Below are 19,436 nucleotides of genomic sequence, written 5' to 3'. Positions count from 1 at the left end.
GCTGTAAGTCCCTGGGATTCTGCAGTCTTTGGTTTCCTCACCTTGAAAGGGTTCTGTTGGGTTCCAGGAGAAACACAGATGAGACAGCAAAAGTGTGGAGCACAATGGGCCTGCGTGTAGTCGAGGTTAGACTCTTGCCTTTGCTGATTACCAGCCAGGCTCGTCCCATCCCTGAGCCCCAGTCTTCTGCAGGGTATCAGGGCACCTAGGTCTTCAACTCAGGTTGGAGCTAATTTGGCCACTGCTGCTTGCCACCTTTCTTGACTTCAACTGAATGACATAACTGCTCGAAGTCTCAGTGTTTACATCTATAAAGTGGGGTTAAAGAACTGCTGACCCAGACACTGGGTTTAGAGTGCTTTGCACATGATCATTATCCTTAATGTCCTTGTCATCCATGTCATAGTTTTTTGAGTGCTCTCTTTGGGGCAGGGCCTGAGCCTTTGGGCTTTGACTCTCCAGCTTTCTACCATATAAGCCCAGCCACAGCCCAGAGGCCACTAGAGCAGGGGTCCCAAATAATGCCTCTGTTCTGTTGGGAGAGCCCCAGTTGGTGCCCAGTTGCTTACCCTGCACAAGTCAAGCTGGGCCAGCCCCTCATCACTGGGACCTGGACGTGGATGTGAACTCAAAGCGGGATGGAAGTGGGGAGGTGATGAGTGTACAGGGTGTAGTGCTCAAATGCCTAGTCCAGGGTCTGGGTTCCATACTGGGAATGGCAGGGGCATCAAGGGGAAAAGAGCCGACCTAGAGGCCGTAAAGTGAAGGAAGGGATGGCCAGGAGGATGGCCAGGTCCAGAGGTCGGCGTTGGGTGGACAGGATGGGGAGGCCAGGACGCAGTCTGAAGGAGAGGCGGGGTGGGAGCTGGTCCAGAAGCGAGCATTCCTGTAGCTTTTCAGAGAGCCCGCAGGGTGGGCAGGTGATAGATGGTGTCCACGAGGGCATGGACTCAGGGGCGCCTGCGACCTCCAAGAGCGTCCCGGCTGGCAGGGAGCCAGGCAGTCCCCGAAGGCCGCGAGGTCAGAAAGCACTCAGACGCCCGCGCAGCCTTAAGCTTTGGCGCAGCCCCGGGGGCGGAGTGCCAGGAGTCTGCATCCTCCGAGCGACAGTGCGCCCATCCAACGGGATCCTGGCATGCGGCGCGCCGCCCCGCCCCTCGCCGCACGGCCCAATGGTGAGCGCGCCGGCTGCGGGTGGGGCGGGGACTGGGCTGGCGGCGGTGGCGCGCGGGCGCGGCACCCGGAAGTCGGCGGCGGCGGAGGCGGTGAGTGCGTGGCTGGCTGTCGGGGCTGGCGGACTCCGCTCCTGACCGGGCCAGTCTGGGCTCAGGGGCACCGGGCTTCGGGCTCTGGGTGCGCGGACGGGGCCAGGCTGCTTGAGGGTGGGTGGGTTGGCCGCACTTCCTCGCCCAGCCTCAGTTTCTCCTCTCTGAGGTACGGAATAGAGTCAAGTGGCTGGGTCAGGGGTGACCACGTCGATCCCGGCCGACGAAAATGCCCCGCGCGTTACTAGAAGGCGTTTTTAATAATCTCCGCTGCCATGGGGTGCGAGGGACTCTGGCAGGTTGGACCAGACTCGCTGCAGGGAGACAGACTGGCAGGGCTGGGAGCTGCGTGGTACCTGCAGGGTGGGTGGGCTGCGGCCTTGGCCAGCATCAGGGACAGCTCTGGCGCCCTGAGACAAGCAGGGTGACAGCCAATGTGGGTGTAAGTAGATAGCAAGTGCTGGGTCATCCCTGTGCCTTGATGCGGCCTTCCTGGGGTGGATTGGGTAGTTGGATCCCCCCACCCCCACCTCCAGAGCATCAGCAGTAGGGGGTGGCAAGGCTGCACTCAGGTCGGTCCTTGCCCCACTGCTGGGCTTTGCAGTAGCCTGGGCTTTGCCCGTTTTTTCTCTAGGGAAGTGGGCACAGAGGGCTGTTTGCTGAGACCCTCCACCTTCCCTGCCCCCAGCACTTCTCCTTTGCTCCCTTGGCTTCCTGCTGGGCCACAAGCTTAAGTAAACCATCTGCCCTTGGACAAGTCCCTGGGCCTCAGGCCCCCTTCCTCTTCAGGAATGTCACATGCCCTGCACTGGCCAGGCCTGTCTGCACTGATCAGGCCTCTCGTGTGGCTCCAGACCTGTTGAGCACTGTTTTGCTGCCACTCTGGGTGCAGAGCCCTTCCATGAGGCAGATGTGACGGCAGCTGTAAGGCGTAGCTGAGTAGCTCTTTGGAAGACTTTCTCACGCCAGCGTATTTGCCTTTGGGCAGCGTTTTGGAGCGAGCATTCGTTGATCCAATCCTGCTCACACAAGGAAAACTCAGGCCAAGGGGGTAGATGGTGTTCCCAAGGTCAATCAGAGTCGGGGCCAGCTCCCAGTGCCTCTGCTACTCCTGGGCCACTCTCCTAGGTGTCTTCCTGCATTGGTGTCCTGTTGGGTGGGCTGGGGGCAACTGGAGAGGGTGACTGTGTTGTCAGATGGACACGGCAGGGTCTCTGTTCCTCCCCCCAGGATCCTAGTGCTCTGGTGTGCAAGGTGGGGCGCCCTGGTGCCCCCACCCCTCGGACCCCTACACAGCTTTGTGTTACATGCGTGTCCTCAGACTGCAGGCCCCTCAGACCAAGCCCCTGCCTGCTGTGATGTGTGGTGGCCATAGCCCTTCCCTGAGCTAAGATGACCAGCTGTCAGCTCTGCCTGGGCTGCCCAGCCCCTTGTGCTTTCTTGGTGTCTTCACTTGTAGTCTGTTATTCTGATTACGTTTTGCAGTGTATGAAATCATGTGCAGTGTCCTGGGAAGTTGATCCTGTGCCTGGCTTCTGCACTAGACAGTGAACTTGGAGGGTACCCTGGTGCCCACCCAAGAGTGCTGCTTCTGTAAACACCCATGGAGAGATAAGGGGCTTCTCAGGGACCCCAGAAGGGTTCTGGAGAGAAACGGCCAGGACAGGGAGGCTGGGAAGACTTATCGAAGTTGGGCCATGCTTATCATTGACACTCCAGATGCTTGAGAAACAGGGCCCATCCTTTGGTGATGTGGCACTCAGTACATGGCAGCAGCATAGCAGAGCCTGGCGTTTGTTGGCCCCTACCAAAGGGTTTGGTCTATGGTGAAAACAAGCCTATCCCTTCTATGGGGATAGGCTCCCTGAAAAAACAAGGTCAACCCAGAAGGACTGAGCTGCCTTTTGAGGTTATCACGGCAGCTTTTTTCCCTTTTTCTCTTTTTTTTTTTTTGAGACGGAGTTTCGCTCTTGTTACCCAGGCTGGAGTGCAATGGCGCGATCTCGGCTCACCGCAACCTCCGCCTCCTGGGTTCAGGCAATTCTCCTGTCTTAGCCTCCTGAGTAGCTGGGATTACAGGCACGCGCCACCATGCCCAGCTAATTTTTTGTATTTTTAGTAGAGACGGGGTTTCACCACGTTGACCAGGATGGTCTCGATCTCTCGACCTCGTGATCCACCCGCCTCGGCCTCCCAAAGTGCTGGGATTACAGGCTTGAGCCACCGCGCCCGGCATCCTTTTTCTCTTAACTTCGTTTTTACATTGCAAAAATAGTTTATGCATGCTTACAAATAAAAAAGGCTGGTCTCCATCTCCTGGCAGCTGCTCCCATGTTGTACTTGCTGACATTTGGGGGTGCATCCGTCAAAGTCTTCAGTGCCACACTTACTTGAAGCGCTTGCCTTCACCCTCTTTGCGGGCATGGTAGGAATGCCCCTTTTTTTACTAACCACTGAGGCCGCAGGGACTGCTGCGAGACTGGCCTGTCCCTGGCTTGTGGAGAAGCTGAGTGTTCCTGCCGGGAGGGCCTGAGGGTGGGGCCACCCTGTGTCCAGAGCTTTCTGTCTGCTCACAATGCCTCTCTTTTGTGCTACTCCTTGGAACTGGGAAGAGACAGTGACCCTCTGGTGTGAGGCTGAAGTAATGCCCCAGAAGCAGTGTGAAGTTCTCCTGAGGAGAGAGTACCACTGTAGAAAATGTGTCATAATAAAATGCATTTAGGCTGGGCACAGTGGCTCATGCCTGTAATCCCAGCACTTTGGGAGGACAAGGCGGGTGGATCATCTGAGGTCAGGGGTTCGAGACCAGCCTGGCCAACATGGTGAAACCCGGTCTCTACTAAAAAAAATACGGTAATTAGCTGGGCGTGGTAGTAGGCACCTGTAATCTCAGCTACTTGGGAAATTGAGGCAGGAGAATCGCTTGAACCCAGGAGGTAGAGGTTGCAGTGAGCTGAGATTGTGCTACTGCACTCTAGCCTGGGCAACAAGAGCAAGACTCCATCTCAAAAAAAAAAAAAATGCCATTTAATAGCCAAACAGAAGGTGTAGATTGGTGAGCTCTTGCTGCGGAGATGGGAGGAGAGCAGGGCATTGCAGTGGACTGGCCACTGCGAGGGTTTCCCGACGTTAGGGCTTTCTCCGCCAAGACTCCGGGAACAGCAACACTGTGTTCCCATGTGTGTTTACCTCCTCTTCTGGCAGCTACTGGGAGCCTGCGTCACATGTCTGTGTCTGCCTTGTCCTTTGAAAAGAGCAGCTCAAGCTTTTGAGCTCTGCCCCGGGGGCTGCCACAGCTGATAGGGTGGGGATTACAAGGGATGGGGATTGGGCTTCCAGCTGCTCAGCCCTGCTCATCAGCTCTTGTGGCCGTTGAGGCCATTAAATGGGGGCAGCAGACTGTAGGGCTCGGTCGCCCTGTGTTCAGAGACTCACCACGTGCAGCCCTGATAGGAGATTGACTTGACGGCCACCCTCCCGCGTCTAGGTCCCCTTGGCCCCGTGGTACAAATACCTTGCGATCCCTCGTGCGCCCTCCTGCCTGTCACCACTGCTTTCCGCTTCTCACACCTCCCCTCGGCCCACGTGCTATCTTTGCCTTTTCAGTTGTCAAAGGGAAGTGCTTCCACCCAGAGTGTGTGTCCCATCACCTGTGGCCCCCAGGGACTCCAGATGTGGCGTTGCTGTGACACCCAAGACAGCAAGAGCTGTCTTGCGCTGGGGCTGATTGGGTCGTATCTCGCTTTCTGTAAACAAGTGACTCTTGGGTTCTTTCCTTTCCTTCCCTCACTTCCCCACCCACAGAAATGTCCCAGCCCCAGTAGGGAAGGAGGGCAGGATCTGTGCGCTTTCTTTTATTTTTCCTTTTTTTTGAGACGGAGTTTCGCTCTTGTTACCCAGGCTGGAGTGCAGTGGCGCGATCTCGGCTCACCGCAACCTCCGCCTCCTGGGTTCAGGCGATTCTCCTGCCTCAGCCTCCTGAGTAGCTGGGATTACAGGCACGCGCCACCACGCCCAGCTAATTTTTTTGTATTTTTTTTAGTAGAGACGGGGTTTCACCATGTTGACCAGGATGGTCTCGATCTCTTGACCTCGTGATCCACCCGCCTCGGCCTCCCAAAGTGCTGGGATTACAGGCTTGAGCCACCGCGCCCAGCCTGGAGTTGTTTATTAATTTCGTTTTGCAATGTTCATTGTGTTCTTTTTTTTTTTTTTGAGAGGGACTTTTACTCTTGTTACCCAGGCTGTGGTGCAGTGGTGCGTTCCCAGCTCACTGCAACCTCTGCCTCCTGGGTTCAAGCGATTCTCCTGCCTCAGCCTCTTGAGTAGCTGGGATCACTGGCATGCACCACCACGCCCCTCCAATTTTTGTATTTTTAGTAGAGACGAGGTTTTGCCACGTTGGCCAGGCTGGTCTTGAACTCCTGGCCTCAAGTGATCTGCCCACCTTGGCCTCCCAAAGTGTTGGGATTACTGTCGTGAGCCACCATGCCTGGCCAGTGAACTTTCTTGTGAGGGTGGACCTTACTGTTCCCCACCAGGAAGCATGCCTACTAAGTGTGCACACTCAGTGTCTGGCATGACGGATTGTACAAAGTGAACCCAACCACACAGCTACCAGCCGTATCACACGTGAAACTACCACCAGGCCCCAGACATCTTCCTCATGTTCCCTAGTGGCCTCCTAGACCAGGTGGCCCTGCCCTACCGTCTCTGTCCTCTGCGTGAAAAACCAAGCAGAGTGCCGTCTTCTGCCTGGGACTTCCCCACTGCCTCGAGAATGGGGGTTTGTTCCTGTTTATCACCATGGAAGGACACAGGCTGGACTTTTCTTGCCGTGTCACTTGGGCACCTGCAGAGTGCCTGGCGTAGTGAACAGGGCTTGGGGCATGGCATGATCCAGGTAGGGTTCAGACGGTTCTTCGAATAGCCAAGAGGGAGACTTGCCCTTAGCACCCGAGAATGCATTGAAACTATAGCGACTACTGCAGCATCAGAGGCCTGGTGACACATGCAGGACCTCAAGGGGCTCGTGTGACTAGGAGTCCAGGGTGTGGCTGAGGTGGGCCAGACTGGATGGCCAGCAGCCGCCTGGGGATGATTGGTGGTGCGTTTCCACAGGCAGACAGTGTGTCCAAGAGCTTCACCACTCTTTTTTTTTTTTTCTTCTAAAGACGGGGTTTCACCATGTTGGTCAGGCTGGTCTTGAACTCCTGACCTCAGGTCATCCGCCTGCCTTGGCCTCCAAAGTGCTTGGATTACAGGCGTGAGCCACCACGTCTGGCCTAGAGCTTCACCACTCTTGACAACCATACAAGGTAGTCAAGAAAAAGGAGTTCTCATTTTGGGACAGGGAGGGCCTTCTTTAGCAAGACAGTGGACGTGACCACTGTACAGTAACAATGGGAAAATCCCATGTAATATAAGACTGTTTCTGCTAGTCAGCATCAAAGGCAGAGCTGAAAGGCAGGGGCAGGCACATGGCTGCCCGCATCACACCAGCCGCCCTAAGGGTCAGTGAGACAAAGGCCTAGCAGTCGGTACCCACGTTGGTGAATTGTAGGCAAGAACGTACAAGCGGTCAACAGTCACAAGATTCACAACCAGTGGGGGATGCCCATAAAACCCTAGTGGGAGCATTTCCTGCACCACACACATCCTGGAGGTGGGTGAGTGGTATCACATTCTGGTGTCACATGTTAGCGGGAACTTAACCAAGTCTGCTTGTCTAAAAGTGTCATCCTTGGATGGAGCAGTAATTCTGCCTCCTGGGTCTCTCCTTGGAAGGTCCTCAGCTGTTCTCCCACTGCTGTAAAGAAATACCTGACACCGGGTCATTTATAAAGAAAGGTTGAATTGGCCCACGGTTGTGCAGCTGACAGTCGTGGCAGAAAGCAGAGCAGGAACCAGCACTTCACATGGCCAGAGCAGGAGGAAGAGAGAGATGGGGGAGGGGCCCCACCCTTAACCAGATCTCGTGAGAACTCTATCACTGTACAGTACCAAGGGGGGATGGTGCTAAACCTTCATGAGAATTCTGCCCCCATCATCCAATCACTTCCCACCAGGCCGCACCTCTGACACTGGGAATTACAATTCAACATGAGATTTGGTGGGGACACAGATCTAAACCATATCAGCCCATGTGCAGAGCATGTGCTAGGGATGGTCGCTTGATGGGCCCAAAACACCAGCCAGAGCTGAGAGGCAGAGCAGCGGGAAAACTGGGCAGGGATGAGCCACAGGACGTGGCTCTGGTGTAGACAGACCTGTGTGGCCCGTCAGGGAGAACGGAGCCACAGGACCCTGATGTGTTAACCCAGCAGCTTACATGTGCGTGCTCACATGTCTGTGCAAGCAGGCTAAGAACACTCTGGCACCACAGGCAACCCTTGGCTGAGGCTCTTTTTTTCTGTTTCTTGAGACTGGAAGTCTTGCTTTGTCACCCAGGCTGAGGTGCAGTGGTCATAGCTCACTGCAGCCTCAAACTCCTGGGCTCGAGCGATCCTCCTGCCTTAGCCTCCCAAGTAGCTGGGACTACAGATGCATGTCACCATGCTTGGCTAATTTTTATTATTATTTTATTTTACTTTCCTTTTTTGAAACAGAGTCTTGTGCTGTCTCCCAGGCTGGAATGCAATGGCACAATCTCTGCCCTCTACCTCCTGGGTTTAAGCAATCCTCCTCCCTCAGCCTCCAGGGTAGCTGGGGTTACAGACCTGCGCTACCACGCCCAGCTAACTTTTGTATTTTTAGTAGAGACAGAGTTTCACCATGTTGGTCAGGCTGGTCTTGAATTCCTGATCTCAAATGATCCACCCGCCTCAGCCTCCCAAAGTGCTGGGATTACAGCCATAAGCCACCACACCTGGCCTTATTTGATTATATTATTGATATTATATTGAAACAGGGTCTTGCTCTGCTGCCCAAGCTGGAGTGCAGTGATGTGATCATAATTCACTGCAGCCTTGACTTTCCAGACTCAAGCCATCCTCCCACCTCAGCCTCCCAAGAAGGAGATGGGATCACAGGCACATGCCACTGTCCCTGGCTAATTGTTTTTTTTTGTTTTGTTTTTTTTAAAAAAGATGGGGTTTCACCATGATGGCCAGGCTGGTCTTGAACTCCTGACCTCAGGTGATGCACCCACCTCGGCCTCCCAAAGTGTTAGGATTACAGGCGTGAGCGACCGCTCCCGGCCCCGACTAATTGTTTTTATTTGCTTTTTGTAGAGAGAGGGACTTGCTGTGTCCCAGGCTGGCCTTAAACTCCGGGCCTCAAACAGTCCTCCTTCCTCAGCCTTCTAAAGTGCTGGGATGACAGGCGTGAGTCTTGCCTGGATGGGGCCTTGGCCCGTCGAATGTCGTTGGCAAGGTTTCCCACTAGAGTGTGCTCCTGGGTGACCTGGGCGATGGGATTAACAACTATGGGCCCCACCAGCCTCCTGAGCTGCCAGTTGTGGCAGCAGGGGACAGCCTTGGGCTGGGGCACAAAGAGGCTGAATAGAATGGGTGGATGAGCAGGCAGCATGCAAGAGGGATCAGCGTTTCTTGGTGTGATACAAACACTAGAGGAGGTGGTGCCGGTTGGTGTGGGGTGGGCCACTGGCACAGTCAGGTGCTGGATGCCCGTTGGCCTCCTGGGAAGGGGAGCTAGCAGCAGCGGGGTCTGGACATGCAGGAGGGTGGCCTAGATTTTCCCTGCGACACTGAGGCCTGCCTGTTCCCCACTGGGTCCTCCATTTGAGGCCCTGTCAGCATGGCCCTCGTCCCCCTTGCTGCTTCTCCCCGTGAGCCTCTGCAAGGTCACTGCCCGCCCTCCACCCCACGCACCTGCCTGTGTGGTGGGCGCTGAGTGCCAGGGAAGCAGATCTCTGCTGCCAGGCGGCAGGCCGTGTGCACATCCATCAGCGTGCCAGACCTTGTCCCCACACGGCCCTGGCTGGGGTCACTGCTGCTGCTGCTGCTCTCTGCCTGTGGCTCTGGCCCATCTTTGGCTAGGCCTTCTGTCTGTGTAGTTTTCTTGTCGTGCCTTTTTTAGATACCACATGGAGTGAGATTTGGGGTTTGCCTCTTCTTAGAGAAGGAGTTTAGCCCATTTTCACTTAGCTCTTAGGACAGAGGCCCTGTTGGTTCCTCTGAGAAGCCAGAGGAGGAGCCCTAGGTTGGAGAGGGGATTCCTGAGGGCAGTGGTTCTCAGAAGCAGAAGGTGGGCAGAGAGGGTGGTGCATGCCGGGAGAGTTCTCGAAAGCATCATCAGCAGATGGGCCCGGAGTGCCTGGAAAGCTTCCGTCCTTCACAGACGGCGCCGTGTACTAAGAATAACCCATGCCAAGTCCAGGCTTTCTTCCCGTTTTGTGGAATTACCAGGTTATTAGACTAGGGGAACGTATGCTGGGATTCTGGGAAGAATTCCACCCGCACTGGTATTCTTAGACGATGGGGAGCCCTTGGCTGCAGTGTGAAGAGGGCTCTTTCTTTCCATTCATACCTCACAGACCCTCTAGCCAGGCTCAGGGGTGCCGAGGGACTCCAGGAGTGTGGGGGGATTTACTCCCCCGGAGAGGCCTGTGTTCTGTCCCTGCGGAGGCTGGCGGCATTTGCAGTCACACAGTGAGCTCACAGTGACTGTCCCCCCCTTACCTCCCTGGCAGTGTTAACAAAGGCCACACCAGGTTCCAAGTGATTTATTCCCAGGCCTCCCTGCACAGAGGCTGTGCATGTGCCCTGGGCACTCACTCTAGCTTGCTGGGCTGCAGGGAGGCAGGGTGCCTGGCCCGACTAGAGGTGGCATTCTACTGGGAGTGGTAAGTGTTGACTGTCACAAAGGCGACCTCTTTCATCATGTCTGTGTGAGAGGAGCTGGACTTTCCTGGGATATGGACGAGCCCCGTGGCACGTATCCTTTCATCCATTACGTGTCTACTGGGTCCTCGTATGCTCCGGGAGGCAGCGGTGCAGGCCAGCTGCTCTCGTGACCAGAGCACCAGCACCTCACAGTCCGGTGTGTGTCCCTCAGTGTTCACCAGGGCTTTTGTAAACAGAGGGTTCCCATGTAAGCAGTGGCTTTTTTTTTTTTTTTTTTTTTTTTTTTTTGAGACAGTTTTGTTCTTGTTGCCCAGGCTAGAGTTCAGTGGCACAAACTCCGCTGAATGCAACCTCCACCTCCTGGGTTCAAGCGATTCTCCTTCCCCAGCCTTCCCAATAGCTAGGATTACAGGTGCGCATCACCACGCCCTGTTACTTTTTGTATTTTTAGTGGAGGCGGGGTTTCATCATGTTGGCCAGCTGGCCTCAAACTCCTGACCTCAGGTGATCCACTCACCTTGGCTTCCCAGAGTGCTGGGATTACAGGTGTGAGCTACTGCGCCCGGCCAGCGCTTGCTGTAAAAATTTTAAAAACGATGTCACTTCTACTAACCAGTCATAAGACTTCCTGAGGCAGGAGAAGAACTTTAGCCCACCGGTTTGAGAACAGCCTGGGTTGGCCGGGCGCGGTGGCTCATACCTATAATCCTAGCACTTTGGGAGGCCGAGGTGGGTGGATCACCTGAGGTCAGGAGTTCAAGACCAGCCTGGCCATCTTGGTGAGACCCCATCTTTTTTTTTTTTTTTAAATTAATTAATTTATTTTTTATTATTTTTTTAAGAAGAAAAAGGAAAAAAGTTAGCCAAGTGTGCTGGCATGCACCTGTAATCTTAGCTACTTGGGAGGCTGAATTGGGAGGATGGCTTGAGCCCAGGAGTTCGAGGCTGCAGTGAGCCACGATCACGTGACTGTACCTGGATGGCAGAGTGGAAGTGACGTGCTTCCTGAAGTAGCTGTGAGACGGACACTGCTTTTCTTGTCCTGGCTCAGGAACCTCACCACCATGCGCTGTTGTCCTGCTGCGCTGGGCTGGTGTCCTGGGCTGGTGGCAGGTCATTTGTCCCCCTCACAGGCTCTGCTTTCAGTCCTGGAGTGTGGCTCCTCTTGACTGTTGCCCACACGGCCTCCTGTTCTCAGTCTGGGCCAACTATCTGGGCTTTTACATCCCCGTGGGCCTGGCGAGGCCTGGCCATATACCTGTGTCGTGCCAATTGCTTTCAAGATGATGCCCCCCGTAGGACCGCACGTCAGCACAGTGACCACCATGGCCAGGAGGAAGCTGGCTGCCCATCATCACCTTGCCCAGGGACCTCTTGCACCCTGGTGGGGACAGCAGACACTGCTGTGGGAGAGCAGAAGGCAGCATGCTGGCTTCCAGGAGTGTCCACAGCGTGGCTGGGCAGAGCAGAGTTGCAGATGAGCAAATCTAGTGCTGAGGCCATCCTGGCTCTCTGAGGGGCTGTCAGGGCATGGGTGCAAGGTCCAGGAGGCCCACTTGACTCCAGCATCCCATATGTGCCTGGTTGGGGTGGCCACCTCACTCCTTCACCCCGAGTCCGACCTGCAGGTGCCCCTCCATGAGCTCCTCCAGGCTCACCTTGCCCATCCCCACCATGTGACCTGGGACTCTTGGTGGATTGGGATCACAGCTGCAGAGCGCACAGCACAGGGAGGAGCTCCTCAGCATCATCACCCACCTGTGGTGCCCTCCCCAGCCTCCTTCAGGTTGGGGTTGGACCTGCCCTGAGAGCTGGGTTTTGCAGTTTCTGCCCCACCCGCCCTGTAACCTGCTTCCCCAACTGCTATCCTGAGGCCAGGTGAGGGGATGCCGGGGAGTGAGCACTTTCTGCCTGGAGGGGATGGGCTTGTGGCCATCTGACTACTTCTGCAAGCCTGTTGGTTATGTGCAGGCTGCCCTCAGGGTTTCAGAGACTGGGTGTGGCTTCCTACAGATAGTCAGATGCCACTGGGCTGTGGTCTCTGAGGCCCGGGGCAAGGCTGCTGGCTGGATCCCAGGCCCTCCTCCCTGCCTTTTCCTCCAGCTGTTCTCTGTGGTCTGGCTCTGGCCACCTGGGCCTCAGGACCAACCCTGCATGGCCTTCTTGGACCGCCAAGGACATGCAGAGAGTCTATGGGGTTGGCCCAAGTGCTGAGCCCCGGGCAGGTAGGGACAGGCAGGGTGGGGCATCACCTGGAAAGCCAGGCACGTTTCTCCCTGGGACACCCATTCTCCTGTAGAGTTGGCCAGCTCGGGCACCCTTGAGGGTGAGCTCTGTGTGGCACAAGAGATGCCCTGAGGAGCCCAGCCTCACCTGGTGTGATGGGACGTGTGTAAATTGTGGGAAATGGTCCTGGCCACCTGTGTGCCCACCTGCCCGGTGCCCAGGTCAAGATGTGGTGACCAAAAGGACAAGGACTATATCCACGGCTCCCTCCCAAAGCCCAGCAAGTCAGCAGGCATGGGAGGGTGTTAGAATGCTGTCGTGTGCCTGCGTGGGGGCCATGCTGCACCTAGGGAACCTGCAGGGCTTGGCTCAGGGAACACAGAGGAGCCCAGGCAAAGGCAAGATCACAGGTTAGGGGAGGTGAAGCTGGTGGGGGAAGGGGGAGACCTGCTGGCCAGAGCTGGGTCGGAGGCTGGTGGGCAGTGGGCCTGGCTCGAGCAGGGGGCGAGGGATTGGAGAGAAAGGCAGTTCCTGATGGTCCCCTCCCCAGGGGCTGGCTTTCCTCTGGTCCTTCCCTCCCAATGACCGCGTCTTCGTCGAGGCCACAGCCCTGGGCTCTGCGCCCACACCTCCAGTGCCAAGCTGCCCAGAGATCCGTTGATGGCCTTCCTTGGACCACGGAGCCCTCCCTACCACTGGTGCCTGGAGGGCTGGTCTGCTGCCCCAGCACCCTGGCCAGCTAGGATGGTAGGGTCCTGCAGCTGAACTGGAGGTGCCTTTCCGTCTGGGCCTGTGGGTATCAATGGCCAGAACTGCCCTCGTCCATGGCCTTGCAAGCAACTTGGCGTGCAGCCCAGGGAAGGCTGAGGTCAGCTGAAGCTGAGACCAGTGGCCTTCTCTTAACACCCCAGAGGAGCATGTCCCTGGTGAGCAGGCCTCGGGCTCCAGGCCAGTGGGATTCCAGTAGGGACCGGCTGGCAGGGCTTCTTTAGTGACTGCAGCCAGGGGTTCTCATGTGCAGGAAAGACCAGCTCCTCCAGAGTGAGCTGACTTGTGTCTTCTGGCCACGTGGTGAGTGCTGGGCCCACCCTGTCAGTGGCACCTAGCAAGTGGACACCTGGGAGCACTTCCAAAGCTCAGCGTGCTCCCCAACTTCCTGCACTGCATTCAGGATGGTTCTGCCTCATCAGCTGCACCTGATCTGCTCTTAAACCCATAGCTGAGCTTTAATGTGCAGTCACTGAAGCTTTCATTTCTAAAAGAACTTCCTAAGAGTTCCTGTTGGCCGGGTGCAGTGGCTCATGCCTATAATCCCAGCACTCTTTGGGAGGCTGAGGCAGGCGGATCACCCAAGATCAAGAGTTCGAGATCAGCCTGAACAACATGGAGAAACTCTGTCTCTACTGCAAATACAAAATTGGCTGGGCACGGTGGCTCACGCCCGTAATCCCAGCACTTTGGGAGGCCAAGGCAGTCAGATCACGAGGTCAGGAGATGGAGACCATCCTGGCCAACATGGTGAAACCCTGTCTCTACTGAAAATACAAAAATTAGCTGGATGTGGTGGTGCATGCCTGCAATCATAGCTGCTTGAGAGGCTGAGGCAGGAGAATTGCTTGAACCTGCGGGGCAGAGGTTGCAGTGAGCCAAGATTGCCACAGCACTCCAGCCTGGTGACAGTGTGACTTCGTCTCAAAAAAAAAAAAAAGAAAAATTAGCTGTGCGTGGTGGTATATGCCTGTAATCCCAGCTACTGGGGAGACTGAGGCAGGAGAATTGCCTGAACCTGGGGAGGCGGAGGTTGTGATGAGCCAAGATCATGCCATTGCACTCCAGCCTGGGCAACAGAACAAAACTCGGTCTCAAAAAAAAAAGAGTTCCTTTTCCTGCTTTGTAAACCCAGTTTGCTCTTATCACTTCCTTTCCCCTGCAGATGTTTCTGAGCTGTTTTCCTGCTGCCATCAGAGCATGGTTGGTTGATGATATGTGTGTGGGTATCTTTCTGCTGGTTCTTGCTCATGGTGCTGCTTTCATTATGTGGTTCTTTCTTTTTTAATTTTTTTTTTTTTTTTTTTTGAGACGGCGTTTCTTGTTACCCAGGCTGGAGTGCAATGGCGCGATCTCGGCTCACCGCAACCTCCGCCTCCCGGGTTCAGGCGATTCTCCTGCCTCAGCCTCCTGAGTAGCTGGGATGACAGGCACGCGCCACCACGCCCAGCTAATGTTTTGTATTTTTAGTAGAGACGGGGTTTCACCATGTTGACCAGGATGGTCTCGATCTCTCGACCTCGTGATCCACCCGCCTCGGCCTCCCAAAGTGCTGGGATTACAGGCTTGAGCCACTGGGCCTGGCCTGGACAAAATGTCTTAAATGGGCTTAGGTGAGCAAACTACAGAAGAAACAGGATCTACTAGGCCCCTGCTTGGACAGCCCATGCGTGCTTATCGGCCTTCCTCTTTCCCCCATTTTCCCCCATGTAGTTGCCTTCACCCAAACCAAAGTTTAGTTTAAGATGAAAGTTTACTAGCGTGCAAAATAGCTCGTTTTGTCTGTTCGTATCAGCCTACCCTGCTACTTAGGTGGTAAGTTAAATACTTAAAAAGCCTCTGAGCTAACTAGGATTGCAGTGCACTGTGGGCTGCAGCAATATACGGCAAAACAACCCTGAAAAAGAAACACCCGAAGCCCCTTCGCAACAATCAACAGGCGACGTCCGGGAAGACTGTGACCCCATGGTACTCAGCCTGTGAGGAACCAGGGAGGGACCTGCACACTAGGGGAGAAATTGCTTATTAAAACTGGGTGTGCCTGCCTGTAGGACACATGATCTTGCAAGACTGTCATTGAAAGTCTCACTTTCTCTTCTCTGGGTCTCTCAGTCCATTCTTTAGGCTTGGATGGGTAAGTTTGTTTTTCACAATGTGGCTCCTGCCGTCTCTGCTGCTGCCCCCTGGGGCCCACTCAGGACCCCCCAGCTTGGTGTATCCACGCCCCGAGAGTGCCACGGTGCTGAGGGGATGCTTCTGTTCAGGGCTGGTGTTCAGATGTGGGAGGTAGTTCTGGCCTGGGCCCCTGAGCCTTGCGGGTGGTGGAGAGAGTCTGGCCAGTGCCGATGAGCGTGGGGGTTTGGGAGGTGTTTGTGTGGCACAGGCCAGCGGTGTGGTGTCCAGCATGCAGTTCCCCGACACCCGGCAAGCGCTGCAGGCAACACAGACGTGGTTTTGTTCCGGCTTGCTGCAGGATTGGACGGTGGCCCTGCTGTCTGCCATCCACTCAACTCAGCGTTTTCCTTCTCCCCACAGACCTCGCGACCCGTGTGAGCAGAGCTGCCCTGCACCACCATGTGCATCATCTTCTTTAAGTTTGATCCTCGCCCTGTTTCAAAAAATGCGTACAGGTAACCCCCTTCACTCTGCGTCTGCTGCGCCTTGCAGGGTCCCAGGTGCCCAGCCAGGTCTCCTGCCACTTGGGCTGCTGTACGTGGGAAGATGTGTGGGTCAGGCTGGGGCTGCACAGGCCTGGCACTGCCCTCCCGGACAGGGTCACTCAGTGTGGGATGCTGTCAGAATGCCTCTCGGGGTGGGGACTCTAACTGATGTACAAAGATGTGAAGACTCGGCCACAGAAGGTGTTGGGTACCAGCCCCAGCCCCGTACATGGGTGCTGTTCGTCCTGGCGTGGCGAGAGATTGAGAAAAGGAAATAAAGACAGAGACACAAGAGTAGAATTCACCCTGTTGGCCCCTAGCTCTGGGCTCCAAACACTTTGATTATGTGCATAATCTCATTGATCCTACGGGCATGGAAGGAGAGGGTCAAGGAGTTGGGTAAGATAGCCTTCAGGGACGCCGGGTGCGGTGGCTCAAGCCTGTAATCCCAGCACTTTGGGAGGCCGAGGCGGGTGGATCACGAGGTCAAGGGATCGAGACCATCCTGGTCAACTTGGTGAAACCCCGTCTCTACTAAAAATACAAAAAATTAGCTGGGCATGGTGGTGCGTGTCTGTAATCCCAGCTACTCAGGAGGCTGAGGCAGGAGAATCGCCTGAACCCAGGAGGCGGAGGTTGCGGTGAGCCAAGATCGTGCCATTGCACTCCAGCCTGGGTAACAGGAGCGAAAACTCTGTCTCAAAAAAAAAAAAAAAAAAAAAAGATAGCCTTCAGGGAGAACACTTGAGATCCTTCTAAGACACGCCAAGCTAGTACTCTGAGTTTATCACCAATTGTTGTCAGGGTGTGGCTGCATTACCCAGTCTGACCACTCCCAATGCGTCAAGGGACGTAGAGCAATTAAAATCGCTCCTTATGCCGGGCGTGGTGGCTCAAGCCTGTAATCCCAGCACTTTGGGAGGCCGAGGCGGGTGGATCACGAGGTCGAGAGATCGAGACCATCCTGGTCAACATGGTGAAACCCCGTCTCTACTAAAAATACAAAAAATTAGCTGGGCATGGTGGCGTGTGCCTGTAATCCCAGCTACTCAGGAGGCTGAGGCAGGAGAATTGCCTGAACCCAGGAGGCAGAGGTTGCGGTGAGCCGAGATCGCGCCATTGCACTCCAGCCTGGGTAACAAGAGCGAAACTCCGTCTCAAAAAAAAAAAAAAAAAAAATCGCTCCTTATTCTGAGAACCCAGGCAGAGCCTAGGGTGTTCCCTGATCTCTGCCCTGCAAGGCTTTTCTCCTCCTTGCCAGCTCCCATCTGCAAAGACCCTCCCGGATCTTGTGAGCAGAGGTCGCCTCCCTTCTCCGAGATCTTTTTGCGTAAGCCCTCCTTACGAGGCCCTCATGCAGTCTCCATGTTGAGAAGGCATTCGTGGGCCCAGAGCAGTATTGCCCGCTCTGAAACCACCCTGAAGTGTCCCCTGGTGTTACTGTGCCCTCGGATGGTCTTTACGTTAGGCCTCCTGTAGCCGCTTGATTTCTCATTAGCTGCACCAATAGTATAGTTTAGTTTGGTGTATAAACGTCAGTGTACTCTGAGACAAGCGAACTTAGAATTATTTAGCTAGAATTAACATAGGTCTCCCCTTGGCCATCGTGACCGGCAGGAGGCAGCTATGCAGGTAGGACAGAAGAATGACGTGTTCAGGTGGGCTGCAGTTCTATGGGCTTTAGGTGGGGGTCAGGCAGCAGAACTGGGCCAGTGTCAGCAAGAGCCAGCTTGGGCTGGCAGGTCACAGGTGCTGCTGAGTTGTGGTGGTGGCCAGCCTGAGGTCTGTATATGAGTCCTGAGCTGAGGAAGAAAGACATGGGGAGGAGGGGATGCTGGGGACCAGCCAGAAGAGACAGCAAACCAAGGCTGGGGTCCGCCCCTGACCCTGGACTCAGGATGGCCACACCTCCATTCCCCAGAACACCCCAGCATTTATTCACATGGAGAATGAGGCAGCGATGGAACCCACACCCAAAAGGAAACTTGAAACCACTCTCTAATGGAATTGCTCGGGAAGATTTCATCATTTTAAAATCTATATTTTGATTTGAACCATTTCAAGAGGGTCTCAGATTCGAGTCACTGCAAAGTTGCGTAGACACCATGCTGCCTGACTTCAAGACTGAATGAAGTCATTTCAGGCCAGAGAATAGGGAAGGAGGTGTGTCTGGGGTTTTCCCTTTTTGCAGTTTGGCAATGGCAGGGCCAGGCCAGGGTCCAGGTGGCAGACAGCATGCTACAGGGTAAGTGGAGGTAATGTTAAGAACCACTGACTGCCACAGGGGCTGGAGTCGTGTGGGGGTGGCTCGTGAGTGAGCAGAACTGTAAAGAATGTGGGAGCCGGGCGCGGTGGCTCAAGCCTGTAATCCCAGCACTTTGGGAGGCCGAGGCGGGTGGATCACAAGGTCGAGAGATCGAGACCATCCTGGTCAACATGGTGAAACCCAGTCTCTACTAAAAAAAATACAAAAAATTAGCTGAGCATGGTGGCACATGCCTGTAATCCCAGCTACTCAGGAGGCTGAGGCAGGAGAATGGCTTAAACCCAGGAGGCGGAGGTTGCAGTGAGCCGAGATCGCGCCATTGCACTCCAGTCTGGGTAACAAGAGCAAAACTCCGTCTCAAAAAAAAAAAAAAAAAAGAATGTGGGAATAGCAGGGTGAGGACCAGCCACTGTCTCCAGGGCTGAGCTGGAGTGCCCAGGGCAGAGCTCCCTCTTCCACCCGCAGCTAAGATCCAGACCTTGCTGGAAAGGGCACACCATGGCCATCTGGATGTCCTAGAAATCCCTGGGGTGCCACGCTGGCAAGGCTTCCTGGAAATTTGCCTTCTAGGGTGCCTGGTAGCTGTCACAGGGTGGCTGCTAGGGGAAGGTGCTGACTTCTGGGTGCTGGCTGTTGTGCACTCAAGAGCTGGGAGAGCCTCACTTGTTGCAGAAGCCTCCTGAGAAAGGATGCAGGAGGCCGGGCGTGGTGGCTCACACCTGTAATCCCAGCACTTTGGGAGGCTGAGGCGTGTGGATCACGAGGTCAAGAGATCGAGACCATCCTGGCCAACATGGTGAAACCCCGTCTCTACTAAAAATACAAAAAATTAGCTGGGCATGGTGGCACGTGCCTGTAATCCCAGCTACTCAGGAGGCTGAGGCAGGAGAATTGCCTGAACCCAGGAGGCGGAGGTTGCGGTGAGCCGAGATCGCGCCATTGCACTCCAGCCTGGGTAACGAGCGAATCTCAGTCTCAAAAAAAAAAAAAAAAGAAAGAAAGGATAAGGATGCAGGAGCTGGGAAAGAAGCCTTCCTCCTCCAGTATCTCTCCATCGCCCTCTTCTGACAAAACTTAACGTGGAACCAGCCAATGTTCAGCCCCATTATCACAAAGCAGGTGATGCAGGGTGAATTTGGAGCTGAGATGCAATATATCCGTAACTGTCACGGTCTAGCCTTTGGCTCCTCAGCTTTCCTACTCAGCCTTCTATGCTCACTTAAACTCCCATGTGCCAGCCAAGCAACCGTATTTCTATCTGACCAGCAAAGAAGTTCCCAAATAAAGAGACATAGCCCAGTGGCCCCTGAAGCTGTCACTGGCTGCGTTCTATTAGTTCCAGATTTAGCCACAGCCTCACCTGATGCTGTGTTTCCAAAGTTACCTCTGACCGCCTGCACATAGAGTAAAACTGGGGAGAAGGAAGAAGACAGCAGTGAGCAAA

General features: G+C 55.0%; 1 protein-coding gene across 5 annotated transcripts in view; it reads left to right on the top strand.

Annotated features, from left to right (window-relative positions):
• Positions 1–1,199: 1,199 nt before the first annotated feature.
• Positions 1,200–19,436, top strand: part of TANGO2 (transport and golgi organization 2 homolog) — a 42,639-nt gene continuing 24,402 nt past the window's right edge. For 3 of the 5 annotated variants that reach the window (XM_074391264.1, XM_039462498.2, XM_039462497.2), the window contains exons 1-2: positions 1,200–1,265; positions 15,602–15,696. In XM_074391264.1, coding sequence (XP_074247365.1) covers positions 15,641–15,696 — 56 coding nt within the window. In that variant the 5' untranslated portion in view covers positions 1,200–1,265; positions 15,602–15,640. Of the gene's footprint in view, positions 1,266–1,413; positions 1,435–15,601; positions 15,697–19,436 lie in introns of those variants that run through there. The other 2 variants (XM_074391262.1, XM_074391263.1) reach the window with 2 other exon arrangements.

The sequence above is a fragment of the Saimiri boliviensis genome, chromosome 21, assembly GCF_048565385.1.
Source record: "Saimiri boliviensis isolate mSaiBol1 chromosome 21, mSaiBol1.pri, whole genome shotgun sequence".
Classification (NCBI taxonomy): Eukaryota; Metazoa; Chordata; class Mammalia; order Primates; family Cebidae; genus Saimiri; species Saimiri boliviensis.
The sequence above is the reverse complement of the archived record's forward strand: the minus strand, read 5'-3'. Positions and strand labels throughout refer to the sequence as shown.